Raw genomic sequence first — 12,268 nt, forward strand, 5'->3', positions numbered from 1 at the left:
CCACGGAGGCCCCTGATTTCAAAATGAAGAAAGCTTACTTGTGTTATTTTGTGAGACGTGAGACAAGTGTCGCAGTAAAGGTAGGAGTTTGTGTCACCTCTGTCCTTATTAGTACTTCTCATTTTTCTTCTTGCAGCTGTGTTGAATTCTTTGCGGCACCTGAGTACAACGACCAGTATTTTGTCCGATCCGTCGCAAGTTCCCGAGCAGGTGACACGAGCTGTGACGCGGCAAAACTCCTCAGATAAGCCAAATCAGACGTAGTCTCGCATACGTGTAGAGACAAGAGGAAAAGAAAGAGCAAGAGAGAGAGAATTTCACATCTCAATATCAACAGGAGCATATATGGTGCTGTCAGACTGATATGTGCGGTGCATTCACCCTGCATATTCCCACAAAAACTGAAACAAAAGTTTACATTTCTGTGGAAGTTCTGCCTGTGTGAAGTTAGATATGGGGTACAGCAATAACAGCCAGCTGCTGACAATTGCCTTGTTCAGTTTTTGGAAATGTAGGGCTGAATGCCTTGGCAGACTAGTTGCTGGATGAATCTGCTTTTTCTTAAGGAAAAGAACAGATTCTACTTGGGATAACTGGTTTTCCAGTGACAGAACTGGTTTTTCCTTCTTAAAAGTAATTTTCATTTGATGGAATTGAAGACAACTAGTATTTCTTCAATGAAAATGCTTCATTAACATCATTAATGAAATCATTAACATAGCTTGATTTGTCTTCAAAGATTCTGCTGGATTCATTCAATCAAAGTTGGTTGGCCTTTGTGTGGAGAAATTGAATGTGTGCAAAGCTACTTTGTACTTCAGCAAAACCTGTGAGCAGCACATGGAAAGTGTTTCAAGTGGAGAGTGCAGCAAGTGAGAGCACAGATCATGAAGAGCTCGACATGTGGAGAGTGCTACATGTGGAGAGTGCCCATCATGAAGAGCTTGACATGCGGAGAGTGCAGCAAGTGGAAAGTGCCCATCATGAAGAGCTCAACATGTGTAGAGTGCAGTATGTGGAGAGTACAGCAAGTGAGAGTGCCGATCTTGAAGAGCTCAACATGTGAAGAGTGCAGCAAGGGGAGAGTGCCCATCATGAAGAGCTCGACATGTGGAGAGTGCTGCATGTGGAGAGTGCCCATCATGAAGAGCTTGACATGTGGAGAGTGCAGCAAGGGGAGAGTGCAGATCATGAAGATCTCGACACGTGGAGAGTGCAGATCATGAACAGCTCGACATATGGAGAGTGCAGGATATGGAGAGTGCCGATCATGAAGATCTCGCATGTGGAGAGTGCAGCAAGTGAAGAGTGCAGATCATGAAGAGCTCAACAAGTGGAGAGTGCAGATCATGAAGAGCTCGACATATTGGAGAGTTCAGCATGTGGAGAGTCAGCATGTGGAGAGTTCAGCATGTGGAGGGTACAGATCATGGAGAGCTCAGTATGTGGGGAGAGCAGAACGTGGAAAATGCTGGTTTCACAATCCAAAAAGTTATTGTACAGAGACGATTTCTCCAAGAAGCGTGTCAAGAAACTTTAATTCTTTTTGGAGAAATAAAATTTTTGGAAAGATGACTTGAAAAAGTGCTGCTTTCATAAGACGGGAACCTGGGGGTGAGAGAAGGTGGGGTCACATGGAGATCTGGATTCTTCAGAAAATGTATGGTGAAACTGTTATTACTTTGGGGAAACAAAGGATGCCTTTGAAAGGTACTGTGTTAATCACTGTAACACCTAGACTCACTTGGAAAACTGATTTCTTCAATGCCAGAAGGAATTTCTTTTAAGAAGGAAACTGGATTCATCTGGATACAGCTGGAAAGAGCCAGATTTGTTTTGGCCTAGTTAGAACTCATTTACAGTGGAAAGCTGTCGATGAGATCACTTTAAGATGGAAACTGAAGTCAGTTAGAGAGAGCTGGAAAAAGTGAGATTTGCTTTGGTTTGGAGAAAACTAGATTGAGCTGGAATCGCTAGCTCCGCCATGTTTTTCCCTAATGGGGTTAATTTATACGCTGCTAACTCTGATTTAGAGTGGACAGACAGTTTGTAGACTATTCTTATTGCATTATGAGAAAATGTGTTTCCTATAGAAAAAAAAACTACAAGGTGAAAGTCAAGCATGTTTTTATGTAATGCGTAAATGAATTGGATTTCAGTACAATTGGATGTTTTGTGTCCAATGGTTGAATTTAGGTTCTGTGCTGATAGAGAGAGTCTTCCTGTGTTTCGAAGCGCGTGACTATTTTTATTCTTCAAATGGTATACTGTATAAAGTTTGTAAATAAATTTGTCATGTGTTTGAAATGCATTTGAAGCCTACAAAACTCATCCCATTGATTGATTTGTCAGCTGCTTGTGATTTGATTGGCTAGCAACTTTGTTCTGAAGACCATTGTTGCTGTACTGCTGTGAGATAGCCAATCAGAAGCCTTTGCCATAATTAATGTTTTCATACATGCACATATACCTGCATATTGATACAGAACTGCTTGGCTTTTCAGTGTTTTATGTTTGTCCAATTCTTCAGCTGAATTAAAGACGACAGTAATGTAGGTCAGAAAAACTTGGGCACCTACCTGCACTTGAAAGGCATACAAAACTGTGTGCTGCGCATTATTGGACTGAATCATTGGAGACTGGCGTCGGGCTTTGCCTCTCATACATGTAGTGTAACTGGATGCATGGATACTGAGTGATGGAGAGGAGAGGCTAAATATATGTAAGCCCGGGGCCAGCTTTCAGAAAAATTTGTAAATGAGTTCTTGCTTTATTTCGTAAATGACGTTTCCTTATGGTGCTATAACCTAGACAGCGTCTTTTATGAAAAAAAAGTTAAAAGAAATATTGGCGTACAAAGTTTTGTGAAAGTGTCCCTAGAGCTTTGTGTATTGCCTGAATCCTGTCCTGTGTAGGAGTATTGGGATTTGCCATCACAGCATCATTGTGATGTCCTTTTGTGCTGTGATGTTGTTGCTTTACGCCACTTAAAGTAAGATGGTATATACAATAATTAATATTATACATAACCCATTACTTTTTTTGCATAAAATATGTAGTTCTCTGGATTTTTGAAGTGACTTAATTCAGTAAATCAAGTGACCCTTTGTGGATGATTTTCAGTATTGATTAGTCCTGAAATAACCTGCACCTGGCAATTTGAAATTCCCATAAATTTCTGTCCACTGTATAAGAAATGAAATGGAGGGGTTATGGTGAATGGCCTAACATTTCTCACCTGACAAAGCAGCAAAGTTTCACCTGGTTCTGAGTAGGCTGTTTTTTTTTTTGTTTTTTTTTTTTAGACGAATGTTTTTGAGATAAGTATCTACAGTAGGCTCATATCATACTGGAAGTTTCAGTGCCAAAAGTAATGTTTCATGACATTTAAAAATGATGCTTTTTTGGGGTGAAATATTACAAAATGTAGGTCATATGTTGTAGTTGAGGTTGACATGAATGTTCGTCCAATCAGACTGTATATTCATAAACATGATTTGTCCTAACTCATCTGTGGCCGCTTGCACAAAGTGATCGTAGGCTAAAAACAAACGTGTATGTTGCCATGGTAGCTACGATCAACTTAGCCTACAATCTCCCTGTGCAATAGGCCCAGGTCTATACGTATATTGTAACTGATGAGTATGAAATGTACATGTATAGGACATTAAATCTAACTTAAATACACAACAATCGGCTACTTATCTGAACTAAGGTGTCCTCGTGATTTGTCACCCTAAATGCTCCAGCTGTGCACCTTGTTACAAGTATTATAACTTTTATAATTTTAGACTGGACAATTTCTGAAACTTGTCATCCCAGGAATAGTGAATTTGTGCATAACATGATATGATTTATTGTTTTGACAGTTTGGCAGATAATGATTATTTTCATTCTGATATATTTATTAAGAGAGTACAATATAGGGTAGGTGGGTTTGTGTTGTAAAAGTTAACTCTGGAGCAGCTCCTTTTGTCACAACCTCAACCCTTTCTGGCATGGTGGGGCAAATTGTGCACTGTTGTGGAATGTAAGCCTCAGAAAAAAAATTCAGGAGTCCTTTTTTTAAATGGAATGGAAGAAAATTTATCAAAGCGTTACATGCATGCTGATTCTGCACCAATGATGATAAAACTCTTCTAAAAAATGTAAAGTTAGTGTTAGAGTCCTAGAGCACATTGTGAGTACCTTCATCATCTGTCCATTCTTCATGTACACCATCATGCTTCCGACAAGGTTGGTAACTGGTTTGTGGATGGAAGAAAGTTCTTCAATAAGTTACATACAACATTATTCTACACCATTGATGATAAAACTCTTCAAAACTATGTAAAGTTAGTGTTAATATCCAACAGCACATTGTGAGAACCGTCATCATCTGTCTATCCATTTCCCATCATGCATCCTGATCTGTTTCTCCAAGATGTCGTACATGTACGATGATCGCAAGTAAGACAATGGTAAGGTAATAGTGACATACAAAATATCGTATGACAAATGGTAGGATACAGAAAATGTTGTACAAGGCTTTGTGAAGAGACCCAGGTCCTACGTGGATGATCGCTCTTTGGGGGAACGAGGGAACGTTGATCAGAGGTTGTTTTCATGAATGACCTGATCAATCCGGAATGGATAATGGATGATTTTATCCTGGAAATCATTCTAGCCTAAAGGTTTTATCTGAATTTGATAGAAGTTTTCGATATAAGACTCTCAGTGTAAATTTCTTTAAAACCCTGATCTTTATCATAAGCCAGAATAATAATAAAAAAAAACAGCATTTCAAACCGACCGACGTCACTTTTTTGATATGGTCGGGTTACACTCAGAAAATAAGTTTTGAAGGACAGACCTACCTGCAGCCAATGTACAGCTGTACATGTAGATGTATTTTCTTATTTATTTGATTGATGTTTTACGCCGTACTCAAGAATATTTCACTTAAACGACGATGGCCAGCATTATGGTGAGAGGAAACTGGGCAGTCATGTAGATGTAGGATGTAAATTGGGACTGCCAAGTTCTGAAAATATCAATTCTGGTTGTAATTTTATGTTTGAAGTATGAATGTGATAGAAAAGCTTTCCCCATCATGCCATAAAATTGAGGTGAAGAATTGAAGTATCTTTTGAATGCATGTATTACATATAGTATTGTAATTGCAATTAGGTACAGTTTAGTACCTGTTAGAGAGGCCAGTAATCAGTGTGCAATCATTCACCATTTGCCTGCTCAAAATCTTGTCAAGTTTTCTTTACCTCAACCATGAATCCAATTTTTTGGGCACCAGTACAGCCCACTTGATTACATCAAGTCGAACCACATTACATTATTATCGTGAGGTTTCTCTGATGTGTGTTCGAGGCCTTTTATTCTTCATTCAGTACAGACCCCCAAATTTTCCTACATTTCCTGGACTTAAGGTGATGGACTATCTTCATGATCAGTGGGCACTTGACCACTCCTTTAAAGCAGAATTAAGCCATCACCTGTAATTCGTATCATCATTGTGGCTGTGTACCTCCTGCAAGATGCATTTGGCTGGTTCTTACTTTTAAAAACGTTCATAATTCATTTTTTGAAGAGAAAAAAAGGGCCAGTTTTTACAGGGCCATGTACAAAGAAGATGACTAAATACATTTGTATATGATTATAATTTCATTGCATTTTTCATTAAATTTAGAGTAAATCAGTTAATTTCATATATTCTCAATGTTCAAGGGCCACATTCACATTTCCCTTAACTTTTTTTCGTAAAAGGCATGGTCTAAATTACAGCGTCATAAAATAAGGTGATTTCTAATACAAGAGAAGTACTGTAAAACTGATTCACTTCATTTTGTGGAAGTGACTCGTGTACTACATTTCATACAACATTGAAATAAGTTTGGCGAAAAAAAATGTAACGAAATTATCAGTCAGTATTATCAGGATTATTCCCTATACAGTACATGTGAAATTTACCGAGGAAGATACAAGAAAATCAGCGTGTACGGTTTCATGGCTATTTGGTAGGTTTTCACCTGATACATGCAGGTGCAACAAGCTGGTACACATGGTACACAGGTACCAGTCGATACATTGTGATCACTGCTTTGCCCTTCACCTCTTACCTGTGAGGTGTATTCATCTGCATTTGTCAAGATAGTTAAAGTCAGACTGTGTCAAACTTTTGGAAACTAGGTTTTCTAATTACTTGCTGTCTCAGTAAGAGTGAAAAACTAACAAGGGACAAGCATTATGAAGTTCGTTTTTCTTTCAAAGAGAGGCTAAAGATCCTATTAAAGGTGAAAAGATAAAGCGGCCTTGTTAGAAAGGTCAGAAACATCATGCTCTCATTGCTGCTTGTGATTGACCTAATCTCTTCGCTGTGATGTTTGAATTACAGCAAAAGTCCAGTACGTTTTTAAGAAACTAACTGCATGATTTGTATTAATTAATGTTTTTGTTTTTCCTGTTTTTTTTTCTGTTTCAATACATGTTTATCAACAAAGTTTTGCTTAAACAATAATTTTACCTGTGAAGTGGAGTTTGACTTAAGCTTTGTCAAGATGTTAACGACAGCGTTTTGCTTCAGCAATAATTTTACCTGTCAAGTGGAGTTTGACTTAAGCTTTGTCAAGAAACTTCCCATGTTTTGTTTAATCAAAAGAAAGACTTCTGGTTTACGCAAACAATGCCTTGAGGCCTGAAAACCTGAGAAACTTTTTGTGTGGTTAGAAAGAAAGGAAAGTAAGGAAAGTTTATTTTCATATATGATGACATCATAGTATATTGTAAAGAGATACTTATAAACTTGTAGATTCTTTTAAACTGCTGATGTGGCAAATATTTGTGTGTGTGTATGTGTGTGTGTGTGCGTGTGTTAATAAACACTGCTTGCCATAAAAGTCATTATACTTGTATAAGTGAGAGTAGGATTACATGTTTTCTGTGCAAACTGAATACAAGGAAAATGCAACACTGTTTATTCTTTTGGTTAATAATATGCTTCAAGGAGAAATAAAACCTTTAGGATGACATGGTTTCTGTGTAAGCTGAATACAAGTACAATGCAGCATTGTTTATCATATGGTTGGTGTTCCTGTGGTATGATTGAATCTTGTGTATGATGTGGTTTGTGTGTAATGTGGAATACAACATTGTTGACCCTGTGGTCGGTATGCTAGGAGAATTTGAATCCTTCGAATAATGTGGTTTTTCTCTAGATTGAATACAAGTGTAATGTAACACTGTTTATCCTTTGAACAGGATGGTTGTTGGAGGAATTGAAGCCTTCGTATGATGTGGTTTGTGTTAAATGTGGAATACAACTGTGTTGATCCTGTGGTCAGTATGCTTGTAGGAGAATTTGAATCCCTGTCCGTGTGAATCCCTGTATGTTGTGGATTCTGTGTAAATTGAATACAAGTAGTGTGCAACATTGTATGTTTGTTGGGAGGAATTAAGCATGTGTGAGATTGTGGACTAGATTCGTGTATCAAAATGGGTTTTGCATCATTTTTTTTGTCTCCAGCATTATTTATAACTACTCGTACCTTATGTGGTGGTCTCCGAGCTTTGCTCACTTTATAAGTAAGCGTTTAACTAGAGCTACATGTTTATGTGCGTATATACACTTATATATATGTAAATATATCTATAATGAAAGTTGAATTTTGTCAAGTGTGTTTTACAGGTGACTGAAATTCAATCCGACTTATGTAATTAACAATAATACATGTGAAATGTTGACATACATAAAACTTCGAACTGACCTATGTCATCATGATCTTCAAATATACCGAGAAATTTTATTAACACGACACGATTGTTGAGTTTTTCTTCGCTGGATTTTTTTTGCAGGTTTCTCTGGTTTATACTCACAATTCCTGACGGTACAGTGTCATTAGTTTTATTATCAACATCTACTTGTGGGCCTGTGGTTGTTTACATTTGCGTGGCCCTTTTTAGCACAGGCAGTGACTGATCAATCCCTTGACCACTGTGATGGCAGATCCGAATCCAATTCTTGCTTGCTGGTTGGTTGATTGGCTTAAAGTCGAAAGGTTTGCCCAGTACCATACAAAGGGCAGGATTACGCTCAGGGTATTCCGTGCAGTGTCACCCCCAACCAACAATGTATATGTGGCAATAATAAAAGAATTCTAGAATGCAGGGTTTAGTAAACACCAATGAAATCAATATTAGAGAGTCCTCACTGACCAAGTAGCAGTCATGATTGCTGGTGCCAGGGCACTCGCACTCACATAAGAGGTTACGTGTTCAAACCCAGCAGTTGCAGGTTTGGCTACAGCCTTACATCAGAGGGTTTGTCAGGGAAGGTACCTGGCAAGGCGCACTGGTTTATCCCTCACTCATAAACCGGACTCTCACCATACCAGAGGTCATCTCTTCAGTTGACTCTTCATAGCATCTTCAGTGGCGGGGTCATGGCAGTTCAGCAAACACATGTAACACTTTTTGACCAATAAAGTACCAGACTCAAGGAGCTGTTGTGACCTATCAGAAAGTCTGTCTCAGGTGTACATCGCAGGCTTCTTTATTGATTTATTTGACGGTGTTTGGCGCGGATCTCAAGAATATTTCACTAACCTACGACCAGCTGTAGATTACTTGCAGACCTTTCCCCATACAGTCGGACAGGAAGCCAGCATGAGCTGGACTTGAACTTACAGCAAGTGCACTACTAAGAGGCTCCTGGATAACCCAGTTAAGATTTAACCATAACTGGACCAAACTAGCTGGAGAATTCAATACAGTCAAGGGCCTAAGAACCACTGACATTGTTGATGAACCTGCCCTGATTGATAACCATGTAAATGTAAGTGAAATATCCTTGAGCATGGCATGTAACACCTGTCAGATCAATACCCTAATTCCTCAACAATATCAACGTAACAAAGAGCAACTTTCAGTGCAATGTTTGTACCTTCTTAACTTGGGTTTGGAGGCAAAAGGTGGGACTACATTTATGAGATTAGCCAATTTTAGGGCTTCACAAAATGTATGATTTTGTCCGTCTACACTCAATATTGCCTTCACAATACGCTTGAATAAACACCTTGCAAACATGCCCAAACGCTGAATTACAACAGGGTCTTCTTTCATTCAACATGTAAAATATACAGTCAACAACACAGCTATCCTTCATCACAGTGTTTTCATTTTTTATTGTATCTGATAACACTCTTGTGTTTGTTATTTTATGGAAGACCTTAGCATTAAATTAAATTTTCAATAGCGAGGTATTTCTTTTCAAAGATCTATAAACAAGCATTTTTAGAAATGAACCTCAAATGATCAGCATATTTCTTACAGATACCAGTGCGCATGTTCACTGGTATACCAGTGCTCATGTTCACTGATATACCGGTATACTGTTCACTGATATACTGATGTGCATGTTCACTGATATACTGGGGTGCATGTTCACTGATATAACGGTGTGCATGTTCACTGATATACCGGTGTGCATGTTCACTGATATACCGGTGTGCATGTTCACTGATATAACGTTGTGCATGTTCACTGTAAGTCGTACTGTACTCAAAATACCATATACATATTATGATGGCACCAGCTACTAGATTAAGTATACTCATTCACAATTAACTTACCATGTCATTCCTGCACTGTCTGAATGTTTTAATCATGATACCAATGTAATAGCTGGACACCAAAGTTTTCATGCAATATTATTATCATAAAAAAAATGACATTCACAAAACCAAAATTACATGTACATGTACTTAAACCCAAATCTAAAAAAATATTTTCTTTCATTCTTATTAAGTACACCAGTACGCTTGATAGACCTTTGCTGGAAGTAAACTGTTTACACACAATTGGTCTTCTAGGTAACAAACGAAAGTACAAGAAAACAAAACAAAATAACGCATAGAATGGCAAGGTTAACGAACAAACATTTCATTCAGAGAATATTTGTAACATAGGTGTGACTGTTTCTCTGTGTTTGGTAAAAATCAGAGCTTTCTTTATACAAAAGAAAATGGACATTTACCAATTATCCTTCATTCATAATGTCACAATTTTTGTTATTGTTTCTTATTCACTAATGCGCTTATCAAGCTATATTTAAATCAGCTTTAATTTGAATATAAATTAAATATACTTAAGTACAAGCTTGTGTGGTGGAATGCTCAAAATTGTTGTCAACACATTTTCCCTGTTACACTTAATTACAGGACAATTTTCAACTTGTACATCACTTAATCTGAGTAGTCTCCCTTGTACAAGTATACAGTCCACTAGGAGGCGATGGAAATGTTAGAAGGGGTGGTCCCAAAAATAAGATTCACTTCACAGTACAGGTCTTAAAATCTCAGTAGGCCTACATGTATATATGTAAAAAAGACAGAATGATGAAATGCTGTTTTGACATAACCAGGAAAGTCCAAACGATAGTATTCTAACAAAAACAATAATTCAAAAACATTAGAAATTGGCTAAGACAACATGTAAATACAATGTATCGAGATTGCAAAATTATTTCCATCGAAAGGTATTTCCCTAAAACGATGGTCTATATGTAAAACAGGGTTCCTTTTCCAGCACTTAATTAGCACGCATATTTCTGCTACCTCCATGCTTTTTTATCTTCATAAGTTGAACACTAAGTATAACAAATTAGAATACGCATTATATGTTTACAATAATCATAGACTCCTTGTCAACCGGTACAAACAAAATCAAACAAAAGCTATATGTATTTATTAAGAGACATTTCCCTTTACAAATCAGCAGAGATACATATCTTATTAGCCCATTTTTGTACAACATGCGCAAAATAAAAAGCAACAGGTATTTAAACCCGTTATGAGAATGACATTAAGCCAAGAATAGACTGTGGCCGTGGACCTCTAGCAACTATTTGGCTCAGATATGTCGCAGGACGGTTATCAATACAACCATATTTCAGAAATATGATAAATTTACCACACTTTTCCTGCAAAAGGCATTGGTGAACAATTAAATGGTCTGCACAGATAAATTACATGTACATATTGGAGAAAATTGCACACTTTCTCTCCTAAATATTTTTTCGGGGAGTTTCGTCTTTTTTCGGGTGTTGTTATTTCAAGGACAGGCATTTTAAGACACAATTTAAAGCAAGATTATAATAATCACATACCAATTCACTTAAATTATGTTCGGTCATAAATTAGTCAATACCACTTTTAAAATTTAAACTTAAACCTCATAACATGTACATACTCGAACAATGAACGCTCACATCCTGACAAATGCAAACACATTCTTCGTTCTATAAGATACAAAAAGCGTCCACTGAAACAGCTACATCATACTTTGAGCATATATGTACATGCAGGTCTTGTATTTTTTCAAACGACTGGAAAAAAAGAAGTTCATGCAAAAGCAGCATAAGGCACTGGTCTGTCCTCACAGACTTCACAGAGCTAACCTCTGGCAGAGGTCATATGTACATGCACGTATACAAAATAACTTCTAATATCATGAATGCGTTTTATCAAAAATACAAATTAGTTTTCCGTCACTGTTGTTAAGCAATTGCCAATTAATTATTTTTTCATGATACTGTTCATAAAACAAAGAAGAAGCAGTTCAGTGTGGGGAAGACAACAATTCATAAAACCTGGAACTAAAATAACAGACATTACAGACACAGACATAACCTGGTAAATATGCACAGAGAATTTAACCTTTCAAACTGTTCTACCTCTTCCGATGTTTAATGGCAACTTTAAAGGCAGTTAATCCCGCAGAACCTTAATGATAATGGTAATACGTGTGATTTGTCTCATTGTTTCAGTTTTATGCAGGCAAATGCCCTAGATATTTTAGTAACACCGGTTGAACATGGCAAAAAATGGAAGAAATAGGGAACTAATATAATGGATTTATTTATTTGATTGGTGTTTTACGTCGTACTCAAAAATATTTCACTTATACGACAGTGGCCAGCATTATGGTGGGAGGAAGCCGGGTGGAACCCATGACCATCCACAGGTTGCTGGCAGACCTGGTACTAATATAAGCACAGATAAATGGAGAGAGGTGTGCTACACTGCCTTCACAGGATTCCCCATCCAGGTACACTCACTCCAGAATGATTGGTCAATATAGTCACAGCTATAGCCGATCTGACATTTCTATTTATACAGAAATGGGAGTTTATGCATTCTAAAGAAACCGACATTTCTTGCTGATCGTGGCAAGACAACTACAAATTCAAGTATCGTTGTGTGTATTTTAAGTCACATTG

The 12,268-nt window shown here is 37.5% G+C and overlaps 1 protein-coding gene across 1 annotated transcript in view; it reads left to right on the forward strand.

Moving 5' to 3' along the window:
* The window catches only part of LOC135476966 (MLX-interacting protein-like), a 38,023-nt gene extending 34,753 nt beyond the window's left edge, over nt 1-3,270 (forward strand). The window contains exon 17 of the mRNA XM_064757113.1: nt 137-3,270. Coding sequence (XP_064613183.1) covers nt 137-264 — 128 coding nt within the window. The 3' untranslated portion in view covers nt 265-3,270. The remainder of the gene's footprint in view (nt 1-136) is intronic.
* The last annotated feature ends 8,998 nt before the right edge of the window (nt 3,271-12,268 follow it).

Source organism: Liolophura sinensis, chromosome 10, assembly GCF_032854445.1.
Source record: "Liolophura sinensis isolate JHLJ2023 chromosome 10, CUHK_Ljap_v2, whole genome shotgun sequence".
NCBI classification, from domain to species: Eukaryota; Metazoa; Mollusca; class Polyplacophora; order Chitonida; family Chitonidae; genus Liolophura; species Liolophura sinensis.